At 42.9% G+C, this 19234-nt stretch overlaps 1 protein-coding gene across 1 annotated transcript; it reads right to left on the reverse strand.

The window, feature by feature from the left end:
* Nucleotides 1-449: 449 nt before the first annotated feature.
* Nucleotides 450-13524, reverse strand: LOC144593991 (transcription factor Sox-7-like). The gene is made up of 2 exons (XM_078400134.1): nt 13212-13524; nt 450-1558 (listed from the first exon to the last, which is right to left on the reverse strand). The coding sequence occupies exons 1-2, from the start codon at nt 13435-13437 to the stop codon at nt 705-707; spliced, it is 1080 nt and encodes a 359-aa protein (XP_078256260.1). The 5' UTR covers nt 13438-13524; the 3' UTR covers nt 450-704.
* Between the last annotated feature and the right edge of the window lie 5710 nt (nt 13525-19234).

The following is a 19234-nucleotide window of genomic DNA, read 5'->3' on the forward strand; positions in this document are numbered from 1 at the left end:
AGAGAGTTGTGAATCTGTGGAATTCTCTGCCAAAGAAGGCAGGGGAGGCCAATTCACTTGATGTTTTCAAGAGAGATTTAGCTCTTAGGGTTAATGGAATCAAGGGATATGGGGAGAAAGCAAGAACGAGGTACTGATTTTGGCTGATCAGCCATGATCATATTGAATTGCGGTGCTTGCTTGAAGGGCCAAATAGCCTACTCCTGCACCTATTTTTTATATTTCTATGTTTCTTTGTTACGATGACCTATGATTCAACTTTTTAAATTGATAAACATTGATGAAGAAATTGCAATTAAAATTCCATAAAACATTTATTGGAAGCATAATTTGTGATTTATTTGGTAATAGATCACTTGGTTCAAATCAATTTTCTAAATCCAGTAAAACATTTGAAATCACAAAGCTTACAATAACCAACTTTAAAAGAATGAAGCGGTCACTGGATATTTAAATACATCTTGCAAGCTCTTTACAAACACAAACATATCAGACTAAAGTTTAGAAAGCAAGTACTGTGTCTGAAGTACGATGCAGTTTTATATTTTACCGTACAAAAATCACTTCCAATCAACATATATTTTGTTCTTCATTTATGAAAATCATTAGTTTTATTTTAAAACCCTGAGGATATTTCCAGTTCAGAAATCGTTGTAAATAATACTGTTGTTAGCTAGTAAAGTTCTAGTCATTTAATATATGGTCTAGGAGCCATTATAATATGCTGCAGTAGCATCAGCTAAGACTGAAATTAGGCTCCTCTCCGAACTTGAGCCTCTTGACGGGCTAACATCAGATAAATGTGAGTTCATTACCATTCCTGCTTGATTCAGTTGACTGGAGGTGTTCAAATACTGATCAAACTCATTACGATCCATTTCCCCCAAAAGTTCAGCCTGGCTGATGTGCTCAAGGTTGTCCAGATGATGGTGGTCACGTGGAGGAGAAAGGTGGACTGATGTGCCTGAATTCATGGACTGGAATGCAGTTAGAATTCGGTTATAATAAAGAGGTGCTGCAGGATGGTTGGCAGAAGGGTGCATCATAGGAGATCCATTTTGATGGATTGAGATCTGATTCAGATTTCCACATCGAATGGGACTTTGACTGTATTCTGAATGATACATCATTCCATTCATCTGAGAAGGAGAATCTTCTGTACATGGAGGTGAAAAGAAACTGTGATCAGCGTCCACTATGTCTAGAGGGGACATCTCAGGTGTGGGGAGCCCATAGTTGTCGAAACTACCATTTGTGTTCTGTGTATCCCTGAATCTGCTGATTGCAGGAAGTCTCGAGGCTGGCAGATAGCCTTTATCCTCTTCTTCCTCCAGTGGCCCCCTACAGATTCTTCCACTGTGAACAGGAGTCTGGTCGTGGGGGAAGTTGTTGAGCAGGAAGCTGGGGTCCACACGTTTGCACAGACGTTTGATCTGTTTTTTCCTCCGAGGCCTGTATTTGTAATTGGGATGATCTTGCATGTGCTGGACTCGCAATCTTTCTGCTTCTTCTACAAAAGGTCTCTTCTGTGGAGGAGTAAGCGCCTTCCATGATTTGCCTAAAACATATTGCATGGTTTAAATCACAAGTAGCAAATCATCATTTATAATTCATAGCCAAATTTAAATCTTTCTAACATAGTTTTGTTAACCATAACTAAGTTCATGTAATAAATATGATTTTCTATTATCCCTATTACCCTATAAATTATCTCCTGCTATATGACATGAGGTTTAACTGCCTTGTAAGTATTATGAAAATAAAAATATAATTAAAAAATAGACCATTACATATTTAGTATTGTCAATATGTTTATTATTTGGATATACATTAGATTATTAAATCTTCCAAAAGGAATATTGCATCGGAACACTGAGTGGAGTAGCACTTGTGGATGACTTTGGCTCCATCTAACTTCATTTTCATTTTACGCAGAAATTGAGAACAATCATTCTTCAAACCCCTCCCCACAATTTTATTGCTGTGCCACCTATAATGTACCCTCTTGTTACCCCTGCACTCCTAAATGTACCACCTAGATGCAGTTCCTTTGGCATCTTGTGAAGTTGAAGCTTAGTTTGTTATCACGTGTACCTAGGTACAGTGCCCAGGTAAAGGGCCTAAAACAATGTTATTGAAAGGTAGGTGTTGGCAGACGGCATCAGCTGATCCCATTCGTACCTTACCGTATGTCCACACGAATGCATTGGCCACATGTATCTTTTATATGTTCACCCTGGCTGAGACCTCAGCAATTGCTAGATTTATTTTTTGAAAGGCTGCTTTTATTGAAAGTTAAATTATTTGGAGGAAAAAAACAAGTTGATAAGAATCTACATTCACAAAGACTTTAAATACCTAAGCATATTCAAAAAATACTGAATTTAGTTTAGTTGGGCAAAGTACAACTTTCATTTTGAAAATCTTGCCATTATGGTTCATAAAATGAATTTCTTTAGCACACCAGAATATACCGACTGAGTCTTTCACAGGAAATAGGAATAAATGTTTTCAAACTGTTGATGAACATTTGATCAGAGATGTCTTGGCTAAGTAGTTGTACGATATGGCAGTGATGAATTATTAGATAAATAGCATCATAAATCTTTTGCCAGCATCTTAGCCGTTTCTTGTGATAGCCCTACTGATCAGACCCGTAGGGTTTTGTTCAACGATTTTCATTTATATCAATTTTAATTTGATTCTTGATGCAAAATCATTAATCCTTTACTCATTTCTGCATTACTTGCTTCAAATGTTGTATGTATAAAGCTCTCAGTAATCTAGCAATAACATATCTTTTATACTTTAAATTTGGTAGTATAATATGAGTACCATCATTTTACATTTATTAATCGTTATTTTATTTTAAATACTATTTGTGACAACATGGATAAGAAGATATTGGAGGGAAGAAAGGAAAGAGTATGACTAAAAAGAATTGACAAGATTTGGGAGTATGTATTGGGACAATTCCAATTACTATATACTGTACGTGTGCTGTATATAAAATGAGTGGGTTAGAAAGTAACCAATGGTAGAAATATATGGCAAATTAGAAGAAGAACAAACACAAAGCGCAGTCTGAAAGTGCATTTTTCTGCTGTAATATTTGATATTAAGTTCAGAAATTATTTTAGAAAATCTAATTTATTTTAGAAAATCTGCTTTTCTCTGCCTTCACATATGAAACTTAAATTCTGTGTTTGTTGATCAAAACCTTATATTTTTAAACCTGTAATTAATTCGATTTTAGCCTTTTATACCAAAAATGTGTTTGTTATGCAACATTAATGTGCAGCATAGCTCAAATGAGTTTTCAGTTAGGCTATTCTTTATCACTTCTGAGTATGGAATATCGGTCCACTCAAGCTAAATGCTACCTTAAAGTCAGAGAACATGAATTTAATGTAAGTGTTTGTATCTAGTTTGCATCCATCTTGTGCATCTAAACAGGTAAAATGACAGTAGTACCTAGTTTATTACTTGGTTCCAAGGTGAATGAAAAAGGAAATATACATTTATAAGGGTGAACCTCCGTTGCTTGCAAAATATTATTTTCAAGTTTGTACTATTTATTCTGCTGATTATCCTCTAAACTTTATTTATTGATATGGTGTAGCGACCATAGAGAATGGTCCAGGTCGTCGAACCCTCGGATTGGCCAGCGAGGTCACGTGGGAACGCGACCATGGGGATTGGTCCAGGGAACGACATCGCTGATTGGCCAGCGATGTCATGTGCGCGTTTGGCGCCCGATTTAGTCAGTTCGGCGAAGTCTTCAAGGAAGACAGTAAGTTTGTATTGGTTGTCCTGTACCTTGTTGTTTAACTCTGTATTCGTGTATTGCGGCTGCAATAAACTTCGTCTACAACCAACAAGTTTCGGACTCGCCATATTGGTGACCCCGACGTGATCTGGACGATCACCGACTGAGCAGGAACCCGACGCCTCGTTGACGATGACCGAGCAGGGCACACCGGAGTCAAGCGCGGCAGGCGTTCATCTTCCGTTATTTTGGACGTACGCACCGCAAGCTTGGTTTATCCACGCCGAGGCTCAATTCCATATAAAGAAGGTGTCGGACGAATCCACGAAGTACTTCTACCTCGTCAGCGCTCTATCGCCGAACACAACCAAGCGCGTGATGCGGTTCATCGTAAATTCACCTGCGGAAGACAAGTACGAGGCCATGAAGAAGGTATTACTGCGAACCTTCGGGTTGAATAAGCATGGTGGTGCGGCAAAACTTCTGCACCTACCGGATCTTGGAGACCAACTGCCTTCCGTCCTCATGGCCGAAATGATGATGCTAGCCGGTGAGCATACGGACTGCCCGATGTTTGAACAGGCATTCGGCGAGAAACTTCCCGAGGATGTCCGACTGCTGCTTACGGATTGTTCTTTTAAGGACCCCGAAGCATATGCAGCGAAAGCGGACGCGCTCATAGCGGCAAAAAACAAGGCAAGTGGTTCAATCAACAAAGTCTCGACATCGGTGACCACGCCACAGCGACGGCAAGATGGCGCCACGTCTCCCGCCAATTCTCCGAAAGCCCGCCAAAAAGATCCGCACAAGCGCGGCTGGTGCTATTATCACCTACGATGGGGTAACGAATCCCGCAACTGTCGTTTGCCTTGTACCTTCGCGGGAAATGCCTCGGCCGATCGTACATAGGGGCAGTTACGATTGGCCAGAACCGGCGCCTCTATGTCCATGATCGATTCACGGACACAGAATTTTTGGTAGACACGGGAGCCATCGTCAGCATAGTGCCGCCGACCGACCTCGAAACCAGATCGGGTAAGACAGGTCCCACCCTCATCGCGGTTAATGGCAGCCCAATTCGCACTTTCGGTACACGGAAGATGTCCCTTGTGTTAGGCCTCCGCACGTACGAATGGCCATTCATCATAGCCGACGTCAAACAAGCGATCCTGGGCGCAGATTTTCTCTGGGCTTTTTCACTGGTTCCTGATGTCCGCGGTAACGACCTCCGACCCTCCGCCGAAGATGAGCACGTCGCTCCGACAATCGCCTCCTCGCCCAGCCCTACTGTCCAGGCCGTCGTCGTGGCCCCCGACTCGTATGCTGCGATTCTGGCAGAGTTCCCAGAGCTGCTCGTCCAACGTTTTGACGCACCTTCGGCTAAGCACGGTGTGGTCCATCACATCCGCACCGAAGGCCCTCCCGTTTTCGCTCGGGCCAGGAGACTACCGCCAGACAAACTGGTGGTGGCAAGGGCGGAGTTCAGGATGATGGAGGAAATGGGAATTGTCCGTCAGTCTGACAGCCCGTGGGCCTCGCCGTTACACATGGTCTCCAAGGCATCTGGGGGGTGGAGGCCATGTGGCGATTATCGGCGTCTCAATGCTGTCACCACGGCTGATCGCTACCCCATACCGCACCTACAGGACTTTTCATCTGGGCTGGAAGGAGCGGTGGTGTTTTCCAAAATCGATTTGGTGCGAGGATACCATCAGATTCCGGTGCGACCGTAGGACATACAAAAAACTGCAACTATTACTCCGTTCGGGTTGTTTGAATGGTTGCGTATGCCTTTCGGTTTAAAGAACGCGGCACAGGCTTTCCAGCGACTGATGGACCGCGTGGGCCGGGGTTTACCCTTTTTGTTTATTTATTTAGACGACATCCTGGTAGCCAGCCCCTCAGTGCAGGAACACCAGGCCCATTTGCGGACCGTGTTCCAGCGGCTCCAAGACCACGGGCTCATTATCCAACCCTCCAAATGTCAATTCGGCCTGCCTGCCCTCGATTTTCTAGGGCACAGAATTACTCCTGCCGGCGCCGCCCCTTTGCCCGAGAAGGTGGAAGCTATCCGGGCTTTTCCCAGGCCCACCACAGTAAAAGGGCTGCAGGAGTTCGTAGGCATGGTTAATTTCTACCATAGATTCGTTCCGGCAGCGGCGCGAGTCCTGCGCCCGCTTTTCCGATGCCTTGCAGGGAATCCGGTAGAGTTGTTGTGGTCCCCGACCGCAGAGTCGGCTTTTACGGCAGCTAAGGCAGCCTTGGCAGACGCCACCATGTTGGTCCATCCGAGCCCCTCCGCCCCCACGGCCCTGACGGTTGACGCCTCTGACGTGGCGGTGGGTGGGGTTCTGGAGCAGCAGGTCGGTGGCCGTTGGCAGCCTTTAGCGTTTTTCAGCCGGCAACTAAATTCGGCCGAGCTGAAATATAGCGCATTTGACCGAGAGCTTCTAGCTCTCTATTTAGCTGTCCGTCATTTCAGGTATTTCCTCGAGGGCCGCCCATTCGTGGCATTTACGGACCACAAGCCATTAACATTTGCTTTTTTGAAATTGTCTGACCCATGGTCGGCCCGCCAGCAGCGGCACCTGACTGCTATCTCCGAATTTACCACAGATGTCTGTCATATCGCGGGTAAGCTTAATGCCGTTGCTGACGCCCTGTCTAGACCTGCTTTTCCCCCTATTTCGGCGGTGGACTGCGAAGTGGATCCCCAGGAGCTCGCGGAGGCACAGCTCCTAGCGGATACCGTTTCGGCTTACCAGTCCACCACTTCGGGATTGAAGTTGGCCCAGGTAGCTTGTGGGTCGGAGGGCACGAAAGTCTGGTGCGATGTTTCTCTTCCTCGTCCCAGGCCGGTAGTACCGCCCTCCCTTCAGCGCCGGGTTTTCGATGCCATTCATGGGCTGGCGCACCCGTCCATCCGCTCCACCTCTGCCTTGGTAGCAGCGAGGTTTGTCTGGCATGGCCTGCGGAAACAGGTAGCGGGGTGGGCACGTTCCTGCGTGCCCTGTCAGACCGCTAAAGTCCAGCGCCACGTCCAGCCCCCCGTACAGGATTTCGAGGTCCCGGCTTTTCGTTTTTTCCACATCCACGTGGATTTGGTCGGGCCTTTGCCTTCCTCCCGGGGCTACACCCACCTCCTCACGGTGTTGGATCGGTTCACCCGGTGGCCAGAGGCTTTCCCATTGTTTGATATCTCGTCAGCGTCTTGTGCTAGGACTTTGGCCCTTCATTGGGTAGCTCGTTTCGGGGTCCCGGCAGTTATTACAACTGACAGAGGGCCACAGTTCACTTCGTCCCTCTGGGCCGCGCTGGCGGAACTGTACGGGCCAAGTTACAACCCACAACTGCATATCACCCCCAGGCAAATGGACTCGTAGAAAGGTTCCACTGCCAACTTAAGGCGTCCCTCAGTGCAAGGCTTGAAGGCCCGGACTGGGTAGACCAACTCCCTTGGGTTCTTTTGGGCATCCGGACTGCTCCTAAGCCAGATCTCGGTGCGTCGTCCGCAGAGCTAGTATATGGCTCGACACTTCGAGTACCCGGAGATCTGTTTCCGGACCCTTCAGCCCTGCTCCCTACAGTCCCATCAGCGTTAGCATCTCTCCGGGAACGGGTGGGCTCCCTGGCTCCAGTGCCGACTTCACGTCATGGGTGTCCCATGGTACATGAACCGTCTTCCCTGAAGGACTGTGAGTTTGTTTTTCTGCGTAAAGATGCCCATCGCGCCCCGTTGCAGAGGGTCTATCAAGGGCCGTTCCGGGTTTTACGTAAGGGAACGGCTACTTTCACCTTAGACATGGGCGGCAAGAGTGAACTCGTCTCGGTGTCCCGGCTCAAACCTGCCCATTTGGACCCGGATCAACCAGTCCTGGTCGGTCAAACCCCTAGGAGAGGCCGACCTCCGTTAGTTCCGCCCAGTCCAGAAACCCCCGTTCCGACAGTTCCTCCAGGACCCCCCGTTTCGGCAGTTCCTCCAGGACCCCCCGTGCCGGTAGTTCCTCCAGAACCTCTCGTTCCGGCTGTTCCACCAAGTCCGGAACCTCCGGCTCCTGTGGTTCAGGCTGTCCCTCTCCCTACTCGTTATGGTCGCGAAATCCGGCTCCCAGCTAGGTTCCGCACCTCGGGTTCTGGGGGGGGTCATGTAGCGACCATAGAGAATGGTCCAGGTCGTCGAACCCTCGGATTGGCCAGCGAGGTCACGTGGGAACGCGACCATGGGGATTGGTCCAGGGAACGACATCGCTGATTGGCCAGCGATGTCATGTGCGCGTTTGGCGCCCGATTTAGTCAGTTCGGCGAAGTCTTCAAGGAAGACAGTAAGTTTGTATTGGTTGTCCTGTACCTTGTTGTTTAACTCTGTATTCGTGTATTGCGGCTGCAATAAACTTCGTCTACAACCAACAAGTTTCGGACTCGCCATAATGGTGTATTAAGTTATATTTAAATTAAGTTAATTGAAGGGATACATTTGGAATGTAATCATTCCTGAGTTTTAGTATTTCTCAATACAGTATTCGCCATTAAATGCTGATCATGATAAATCACTCAACCGTTTTGTTGGAAGTAATACCATTTCCTTAAATTTACGGAGAGCAAAATAACATTAAAAATAATTAATCCCTCAAAGATATAGCAACATTTGCACATATTTTGAACAGTGAATCAGGTGAAATAAGTTGCAGTTAATGATTCCTAAATTCAAACAACATTGGAAAGGAGTAGGAAGGAACTGCAGATGCTGGTTTAAACTGAAGATAGACACAAAAAGCTGGAGTAACTCAGTGGGACAGGCAGCATCTCTGGAGAGAAGGAATGTGTGACGTTTCAGGTCGAGACCCTTCTTCAGATAGTAGAAAGGAGGATTAGCCATGTCTAAAAATAATTTTCCACAGACGAACGTCCTGTTCCTATATGGGCGTCCAGCAAACCCTTTGATATATCTTTTTAAATCAGTTGTTTCAGCAAGAGACTCCGATGTAAAATGGAACAATGAAGATATATGCTTTTCTCTGCCTTAAAAAAACCTAAGTATCATTGAATTACTATTGCTCTTCATAAAAAACTCTCAGACATATAAGAACCTGGATAAAATTACTGGAAGAGATGCAATGCATTTGAGAGGGATTGAAAGTTGTATTTGTAACATAATTAGAATGTGGCTTATAGGTCAACTGGTTAACGCTTGAATCAACTTTTGTAATTTATATTAAGAAAGGCAGTGGATACATTCATAATGTAATTCTGATTCTTCATATTTTATTCCATCCATTTTGTACAGTTGTCTACTTCTTTCTACAAGTGTATGAAGTCATTTAGGCTATATTGGCCTTGATATTTATTTTATTTGGAAATATTTCAAGACAAATGGTAGATTTGCTACCTCGTGTGTTTTTTGTATTTGTTTACGGGAGTATGGCTTTGGTGGTAAGACCAGGACACTTAATGTCCCTGCCAAGAGAGAATCTCAGAGAAGAATGAACAATTCATATATTCTGAAGGATTATGTTGATTCATATTAGAAAAATGTTAAGGAAAGAAACAAATCTATTCACTGCAGCTGGGTTTTATCAAACCACTAAGGCAGGTGTTAATTGTTTGAATTTGTTGTTCATTGTGATTTTTGAATCTTTTCTCTGATATATCATCCATTATTATTTTAATATTAGAAGACAGTAACAAGACAATTACATTTGAGGTCAAGTGTATTTGAGTAAGGCCAAGTACATTTGAGGACAACCTGCAGTTCAAAAAAGAAGCAATAGTTTCTCAACTGACTCCAAGTTTTAATGCCCAATGTGGATTGAAATTCATTACTGTTGTTGATGTTATAGACAATAGACAATAGGTGCAGGAGGAGGCCATTCGGCCCTTCGAGCCAGCACCGCCATTCTATGTGATCATGGCTGATCATTCTCAATCAGTACCCCGTTCCTGCCTTCTCCCCATACCCCCTGACTCTGCTATCCTTAAGAGCTCTTTCTAGCTCTCTCTTGAATGCATTCAGAGAATTGGCCTCTACTGCCTTCTGCTGCTCTTTAAACTCATGCTTCCTTGTCACAATTGTGCTTGAACCAATGCTTTAAATTCTTCCCTTTCTATCCTGTTCTATTTAATTTCTTCTATGTTTCTTTGCTAGACCTAATTTTCTCTGCTCTTTCCACAGTAGATGAAGTCCTTGACTCAAGGAATTAATCTTTCAAATGGCTTTTTATTCCTTTTATTCCTTGGATGTTTCATCTCTTTTAGTAAGGAATAGCCAAAACAGTTTTGGGGGTGAAGATGGATATGCTTCACAACATCCTCAAATACTTCAGTGCAGTTCAGTTTTCCATGTGCTTCGTTGTCTGCTGATTCATAAGGGCTGCGATTGTTAGCCTAGATTTTCTGATCACACTTATTTTTACACTGGCGATAACCTGTTTAAAATAAGTGGGTCAAGCGGTTAAAATAGCAACACCAATGGGAAAAATCTGGGCAGTTAAATGTCAAGACCTAGATTTCTTCACTGTTCATTGATGGAATATTTGACACAATGCTTTTTTTCCTCAACGTATCTTACAAACTATCTGCACAGAATTTAAACTGCCACAGGTTCATGAATGTCTAGATGCTGGTTACTTAATTTTATTGTCTTATCCAAATTTAGTATAATCTATAAGATATGAATTGTAAGTGGTCAATTATCTTGGACAACCCCATTAATTATAGAAAAAATAATTATGTCACTTAGGTTTCGTTGTATTTTTTCCTTTGGACTATCCTGGAGTAACTCATATCTGAAGGGGGCTCTCTTAAGGGCATGTCCCAATTAGGCGATTTTAAGGCGATTGCTGACGACTAGGCTGTCGCCGACAGTTCGCCGGGGTGTCGCTGGCATGATCGTGAGGAGTCTTCCAAAGAATCGTAGTGGATCGTAGCGGATCTTGGCGCGTCGCCGAGAAATCAAACGGTTTGAAATCTCTCGGCGACAGCTGGCTTGTCATCGTAGCTTATTGCGGTCGCTGTCGCATGCTGTCCCCAGGTTTGATAGGTTCTCTTAAGATGCATTTAGAAGCACATAATATTAAAATAAGTAAAGTCATTTCAAAATACCATAAATAAATACCTTGTGTTTAACCAATTTATTTACCGTCAGGGCATTTGACAGGTAGATTGGAGGCGATAGTTTGACGCTCAGGTAAACGTGGGGATTTTCGCCATGTTTATGGCCATCAGCCATTACATTTAAAGTGAGCTCCAAACCTAGATATGCAACCCAGAAACCAGATATGCATCTCCCTTACATCTTCAAAGAATGTCCACACACTTTTCACAAAAATCCACTTAACCACTTTTTAAATTATTTTTTTAATACAGCTATTAGTAAACTGGAAGTAAATCCAGTTTATTCCTTGTTACAGTGAAGCTTGGTTTTTAAGTAACCCATACAAGGTGTTATAGTTCAAATCTTTCAAGTACTTACTGACTTGTCAGTGATTTCAGCGAAAACCAGGATGCCGGAGAAGCATTGACAGCCTGGGAATTTTTGCGATGTTTCAGAAGACGCTGAAATCGCGACCTGACTCGGCATTGTCGTGGTCATTGTTGTCGGGTAAAAGAAAAGTTTGGCGATCTGCTACGACTTTTAAAGTCGCCGGCAGTCGCCAAAAAGATCGCCTAAGTGGAGTCTGCAAGTTCTTCCTTTGATTATGGGTTTTATCTCATTTGTCTGGTTTCCGCCCACATCTCAAAAATGCACGGTTTGGTCGGTTAAGCAGTCTCTGTAAAATTGCCCTTTGTGTGTGGATGAGTAGTATAATCTGGTAGAATTGATGGTAATGTGGGGAGAAAATTTTGCTTGATTATTGGCATGGTGGGTCTGCTTCCATGGTGTGTGTCTCTCTAACTCTGTAATTCCTCAGCTAATTATCAAACTTCCCACCAAATCCTGCTCCCTTATATTTCCTTCTATTATAGAAGATGGTATTTAGGTGCCATCTAGTGGGCATTTTTGTTCACTTTGATTGGAAATATAAAGGGCTAATGCCGGATTTGAAATTAAAACTTTTGACAACCTAAACAATGAATTCAAAAATATTTGATAAACTAGAAAGTTGTTTACTCTGGAACATTTTGGTGCAAATTATTTCAAATGTTATTATTTTGAATTGTAATGTCCTATTCCTTTGAGATATAGCATGCCACATTTAAATGCCGACATAACCAAATGTTTAGATCCATTTCAAATACAACCCGGGCTCAAAAGCAGGAAGTAGTACAATATGAGTGATTTAGAAATAAATTTGGAATTGGAATTATTTTTAATGCAAACCTAAACCTTATAGTTTTAAGACATTATCACCTTCATTGCTATCCCGTTTTTGAAATTAATTTTAGAGGGTAGACTATTTAATAATATGATTTTAATATTGAAGGAAAGCATAAACTGAGAGCTATGACAAGCCAACAGAAAAATAATGTAGCCTAATAAAAAGCAATGGCATATCTCTCAACTACTAAGCAATGTTTGTTGAGGACAACCTACAAGAAATAACTTTACATTTTCACTCAAATAGGAAGGCCAATTTGAAGTATCAAATTGAATTCTGTACAACAGAATTTGAATAGCATCTATACTGCAGAAGGATTTAGGAATAAGGCAATAGTAAAGTTCAACTCTCTCAGATTAAAAATGTCAAGTTTTCTTGAGTAAGCTCTTCATTTGTTTGACACAAAAATTGAATACAGCTATTTTTTGTCCACTCATTTTCAAAAATATTTATAGATATAAGCTTCAACATTGCTATACCAAAGTGGCAGAAAACATAACACCAACATTTTAGGAATTCATAATAATGATCCTAATTTAGTTCTTATCATTGGCCACAAATGCAGTTTTTAAAGTCACTTTTTGTCAAGTTTTTCTAATAATCATGCAGTCTATAAATGAGCAAATATACAGTCCAGTAATTTAGATACACACTTGCTTAATGGGCCGCATTTTGGTGGTGGAAAGAATAAAGGAGCTTTTTTATGTTGCTCACTTTTTTATTCATCTTGCTCTACATATTTCAATAACAAAAGGTAAAATGTGATAATCAAATTATTGCAAGTTTCAGTGTCAAATTATTCAGTGTCCAAACATGAGTAACGTTTTCTGAGATAAACCATGTTTCACATGTTATGACTATTAAATTAATTTCCATTACATATAATTTTTATTCCAGAAATCTTATAATGATAATTTGTATAATCCACTTTCAAAAGATGTTTACCTGTATCTGTCCAGAAATGTGAAAATAAGATAATATTATATCTTTTAAATAACTTTAAATATTTGAAAAAGAAATTACGAGTTTTTTTCAATTGCGCTGGTATGCAGTTGTGTAAATTCTGCATAGGCTCAGTTAAAATCAAGGTTTGCTAAAAAAAATAAAAAATTGTTTTGCACACTTACCTAGCATTTTGCTTAGCTCTGCATTGTGCAGATCGGGATTTTGGATGGCTAGTTTTTTCCTCTCGTCCTTTGCCCAGACCATGAAAGCATTCATGGGTCTCCGGATTCGTGGCTCAGTTTTGCTTCTGGCTGGAGATTCGTGAGCTGTGAGTCCAGCCCTGGGCTTTCCTTCCCCAGCAGGAGATTCCAATCCCTCTGTCCATGAGTATGGGATTATTGTAGCCATCACTATGGATTAGGTCACTTTGATTAAAAAAGATCTGTACAACTTTTTGAAACTTGTGTAAAAGCAAGTGGGTTTAAATCACAGTTGTGCTGATGCCTAAAGCTGGTGAGATCAAGTCCCATATCAGGAAGAGAGAGTCCCGGATTCATTTATCCCTGTGTCAGTTGAAGGCAACTTTAACCAATGGCCACAAGCCTGTTTTTAACAGTAGCTCCTCCTTTTAACTGGTTCTGCAGTTCAGACTTGTAGCAACAAACCTATAACTACAAACCTGTAAAGGGAGTGTACTTTCTGAACCTCTTGGCACTTGTACAAATTAATTTAGACTCCAAGAAGCTCATTGAACTATGCAATGGATTACATGTAGGATATTGTCGATTTATTTTACAATAATTATATTTCACATTTACTTGTGTTATAGTATTTATTAAGAAATACTGTCAAACTAAACACGTTTTCATATCATATAGTATGGAAACCAATGCGTGATGCCCAGTACAAACATGGTGGGTGAAGGGCATATCTATACTAATCCCATTCATTAGAACTCAGCCCACGGCCTTCCAAACATGCTATTTCAGGTGGTTGTCAATCCATATGTTAAATGTTGTGTGAGTAAATGCCTCCACTAATCCTCAGGCAGAGTGTGCCAGAATTCAATCACCTTCTGAGTCAAATCCCCTCTAAATCATCCACCCATTATTTATACATGCACCAATCAGCCAAAACATTATGACCACTGACAGGCGAAGTGAATAACATTGATTATCTTGTTACAATGGCACCAGTCAAGGGGTGGGATATATTAGGCAGCAAGTGAACAGTCAGTTCTTGAAGTTGATGTGTTGGATGCAGGAGAAATGGGCAGGAGTAAAGACCTGAGCGACTTTGACAAGGGCCAAATTGTTATGGCCAGACGACTGGGTCATAGCATCTCTGAAACGGCAAGGCTTGTGGGGTGCTCCAGGTCAGCAGTGGTGAGCACCTACCGACAGTGGTCCAAGGAAGGACTACCCAAAAACCGGTGACAGGGTGTTGGGCGCCCAAGGTTCATCGATGCGCAAGGGCAACGAAGGCTGTCCCGTCTGATCCGAACCGACAGAAGGTCTACTGTGGCACAAGTCACAGAAAAATTTAATGGTGGTCACGGGAGGAATGTGTCATAATACACAGTGCATCGCACCCGGCTGCGTATGGGGCTGTACACGGAGGACCAACAGCATATTAGGCAGGTGGTCATAATGTTTTGGCTCATCAGGTCATAATGTTTTGGCTGATCGGTGTATATTCTCTGGTTGCGGTATAAGAGTCAGGAAATTATGATGCAGCTTTAAAGAACTTTGAGTCAGCACATTTGGAGTATTGTGTGCAGTTTGGTCACCCCCATTACGTGAGTGATATGGAGGTTTTGGAAGGGGCGCAGAGGAGGTTTATCAGCATGACAGAAACAAGGAAATGCATTTACAAAAGAAGAGTAAACTGCTGGAATAACTCAGTGGGTTAGACAGCATCTCTGGAGATCACGGATAGGTAATGTTTTGTGTCGGCACCCTTGTTCAGACTGATTGAAGGGGGGGGGGGAAGAAAGCTGGAAGAGAAGAGGGACAGGCAAAAAGCCTGGCAGGTTATAGGTTGATATAAGTGAGGAGGGTTTTTTATTGGCAGGTGGTCGGACAAAGGCCAGAGATGAAAAGACAGATGATGTGAGATACAAGGATTGAAGAGTTGCAAATCGTGAATCTGGAGGAAGGAATGTAGGTGGAAGGGGAGGAGGAGGGGAAAAGTAGGTGCGTCCAGGTGATGGGAGGCGGGGGGGGGGGGGGGGTGGGGGGAGAGAAGGAGGGGTGGGGTTATATGGCAGGAGAGGCGAAAGGTTATGTAGTTATCTCAAATTGGAGAATTCAGTGTTCATACCATTGGGTTGTAAGCTACCCAAGCAGAATATGAGGTGTTGTTCCTCCAGTTAGTGTGTGGTCTTACTCTGGCAATGGAGGAGACCCAGGGCAGGAATGGGAAGAGATTAAAATGGTTTGCCAGCAGGTTAGCCAGCAGTCCTTGGAGAAGAGGGATGGGTTGCACCTGAACTGCAGAGGAATTAATATCCTGGTGGACAGGTTTGTCAGTGCTACTCAGGACGGTTTAAACTAGATTGGCAACGGGATGAGATCCAGTGCAGAAGCGAGGTAGATGACAGGCTGGATGTTGGTACAGTAGGCGATGAAAGCAAGTTCAATGGACTGGATAGGCAGGAAGTGAACCAGCACTGTGGATTGAATTGCATTTATTTTAATGCCAGAGGCCTAACGGGTAATGCAGATGAACTCAAAATCTGGATTGGCACATGCGACTGGACTTTAAACTTTAGACATACAGCGCAGAAACAGGTCCTTCGAGTTCGCGCCGACCAGCGATCATCCTGTACACTAACCTACACACCACTTGGGACAATTTTACAACTTACCGAAGCTAATTAACCTACAAACCTGTACATCTTTGGAGTGTGGAAGGAACCCGAAGCACTCAGAGAAAACCCATGAGGCCGCAGGGAGAACGTACAAACTACGTACAGTCAACACCCATAGTCAGGATCCAACCTGGGTCTCTGGCGCTGTAAGACAGCAACTCTATCGTTGTTCCACTGTGCCCAAATTGTAGACATTGTAGCCAATATGGAAACCTGGCTAAGGGAGGGACAGGACTGGCAGCTTAATGTTCCAGAGTACAGGTGCTACAAGCGAGATAGCTGAGGGTAAAAAAGGATAAGGAGTTGCTTTATTGATTAAGGAGAACGCCATGGCTGTAGTCCGAGATAACATTACTAATGGATCATCCTTTGAGCTGAGAAATAAAAAGATGATCACCTTGATGGGAGTGTACTAGACCCCCAGAAAGTCAACCGGAATTAGAAAAACAAATATGTGGCGAGATTGCAGGCAGCTGCAAGATTAATAGGATTGTCATAGTAGGGGATTTTAAGTTTCCCAATATAGATTCAGACTACCATAGTGCCAAGGGCTTAGACAGGGTGGAATTTGTCAAATGTGTTCAGGGTAAAGCTTGATCTACTCATGCTTGGGAAACTGGAAGGGCAAGTGACTGATAATAGACAAGAGGTGCAGGAGTAGGCCATTCGGCCCTTCAAGCCAGCGTGATCATGACTGATTCACCGTGACCATGGCTGATCATGCACAATCAATACCCCGTTCCTGCCTTCCCCCCATATCCCTTGACTCCGCTATCATTAACAGCTCTATCTAACTGTCATTGGGAGAGCCTTTTGGGACCAGTGACCATAGTTTTGTTAGCTTTAAAATAGTTATGGATAAGGACAGGGCACGCCCATATGTTAAAGTGCTGAAATGGGGCAAAGCCAACTTTGATGGTATTAGACAGGAACTTGCCAAAATTGATTGGAGTAGGGCAAAGCGAAGTCTGGAAAGTGGGATGCTTGTAAAAGAGTGATGGTGAGAGTTCTATGCATTGTATGTTCCTGTTAAGAGTGAAGGAAGATGGGTCTAAGGAAACCTGAATGATGAGAAATTGAAGCATTGATCCTGAAAAATGAGACCAGGAATAGGTAGCTAGGATGAAATATGTCCCTGGAGTTTAGGGGACTGGGGAGGATACAAGAAGGAAATCAGGATGGCAAAAAGTGGGGGGGTGGGGACGGTGTCAGCTCTGACAGATAAAATTTAAGAAGAATCCAGAGAGATTTTATGTATATTAAGGGAAGACACTAAATGAGAGAGAATAGGGGGATTTTTTTTAGGGATATGATATAGATGCATTTAGATAGACTGATTAAGGTTGGTCAGTATTGTTTTGTATGTGCGAGATCGTGTCTTACGAAGATGATTGAGTTTTTTGTAGTAACCAAAAAGTTTGATACGGGCAAAGCCGTAGCTGTTTTCTATTTGACTTGAACAAGGCCGATTCTGCATGGTAGGCTGCTCTGGAAGGTGAGATCATACGGGCTCCAGAGAGATCAAGCTGACTGGATAGGGAATTTACTTCATGGAAGAAAGTACGGAGTGATAACAGAAGGAAGTTTTTTGGGTTAGTGTGCTTCAGTTGTCCGTGCTGTGCCTATTGCTATTTGTGGTTAAAATCAATGATTTGGATGAAAATGTAAGTTTGCAGATGACATTGGTTATGAAAAATTACAGATGGATCTTGATCAGTTGGGCATGTGGGCTGAGGAATCGCTAACGGAGTTTAATTAGCCATTAAACTAATTAGCCATTAGGATAATGGCTACTTAAACTCCATTAGCCATGAAGTTGCTTATTCTGTAAGTGTGAGGTGTTGCATTTTGGGAAGTCAAACAAGGGCAGAACCAAGGGCAGGACCCATAGGTCCTGGGGGTTGTTGTAGAGCAGTGATTTAGGAGTGCAGGTATATAGTTCCCAGAAAGTGACAGGGAGGTCAAGAAGGCTTTTGGTACACTGGCCTTCATCAGTCAATGTATTGAGTATAGAAGTTGGAATGTTTGTTACAATTGTACAAGAGGTTGGTGAGCCGGCAATTGGAGTTTTATGTTCAGTTTTGGTCATCCTGCCATAGGAAGGATGTCATTAAACTAGAGAGAGTGTAGAGAAGATTTACGAGGTGTTGCCAGGACTCCAGTTTCAAACTTTGCAGGTTGTTGTGTTGTTTAACTCTCCAGATTTTCTTACTGTTTTTCTCCAGTAATGAGCGGGATGCTGTGATAATAATACATCATCAATAGGGTAACAATAATATGGCATGCTGCTCCCACGTAGACACATACAAATTGAAGTAGGCCACTCATCTGCTCAAGCCTGCTCTGCAATTCAATGAGATCATAACTGATCTGACTGTAACCTAAACTCTGTATTCCTGCCTATCCTTGGTAACTTTTCATCCCCTTGCTCTCTTAATGGAAAAAACACGTTAGGAGACTACATTGAGATTAAAATGGACAGAGTGGGGCAAGTAAAAATGCGGAGCTCCTGAGAAGGGCATCCTAATGAGGAAGGTCTAGGGCTAAGACTCAGAACTTCCCCCATTAAAGGCATTAATAAACAAATAAACTGGAAAAATTAACAATCTTATCGAGTCCAATATTTTTTTCGGAAAAGCCATATTACGTATTTGTCACCTGCACTTGACATTTGAGATAAACCATCTTGCCAAAATATTGAATGACCATAATGAGGGAAAAGTAAAGTTGTTCAGTATTAAGGTTAGCAACCAGTAGTGTAGTTAAAGCAAGATAAAGGAGGTGGCAAGGTGCAGAGAACCAGGGAGTAATTGTAGGGTTTATGATGAAATTAAAATTTGATTTGATCCTATTTACACTTGGATTATTGTGCTTTTCTGACCGGCAAGTTGTTGGGCAGGAGGGTAGGGTTGCAGTGCACAGCACCAATTCAAAATATTACTGGAGTTAAACAAGTTAAATTTAGAGGACAAAGCACAAATACTGGTCTTAAACATAAAGAAGATTGTAATGTATAGACAAAAAGAACTGCAGATGCTGGTTTACAAAAAAAGACACTAAGTGCTTGAATAAGGGCCAGGCAGCATCTCTGGAGGGCATCAATAGGTGACATTTTGAGCCGGGTCCCTTCTTCAGATTCTCCTGAAAAAAGATCCTGACACAAGACGTCACTTATCCATGTTGTCCAGAGATGCTGCCTGACCTGCTGAGTACTGGGATGAGGTCTAATTGAAGTATTGAGACATTTAAATGAGAGTTAAGTCAGGTAACTGAATCACCAAGAAGCTGAGTAATCTAATCTAGTTGTAGTCAAATAGAGAGTATTCTATCCCC

This window comes from Rhinoraja longicauda, chromosome 5 (genome assembly GCF_053455715.1).
Source record: "Rhinoraja longicauda isolate Sanriku21f chromosome 5, sRhiLon1.1, whole genome shotgun sequence".
NCBI lineage: Eukaryota > Metazoa > Chordata > Chondrichthyes > Rajiformes > Arhynchobatidae > Rhinoraja > Rhinoraja longicauda.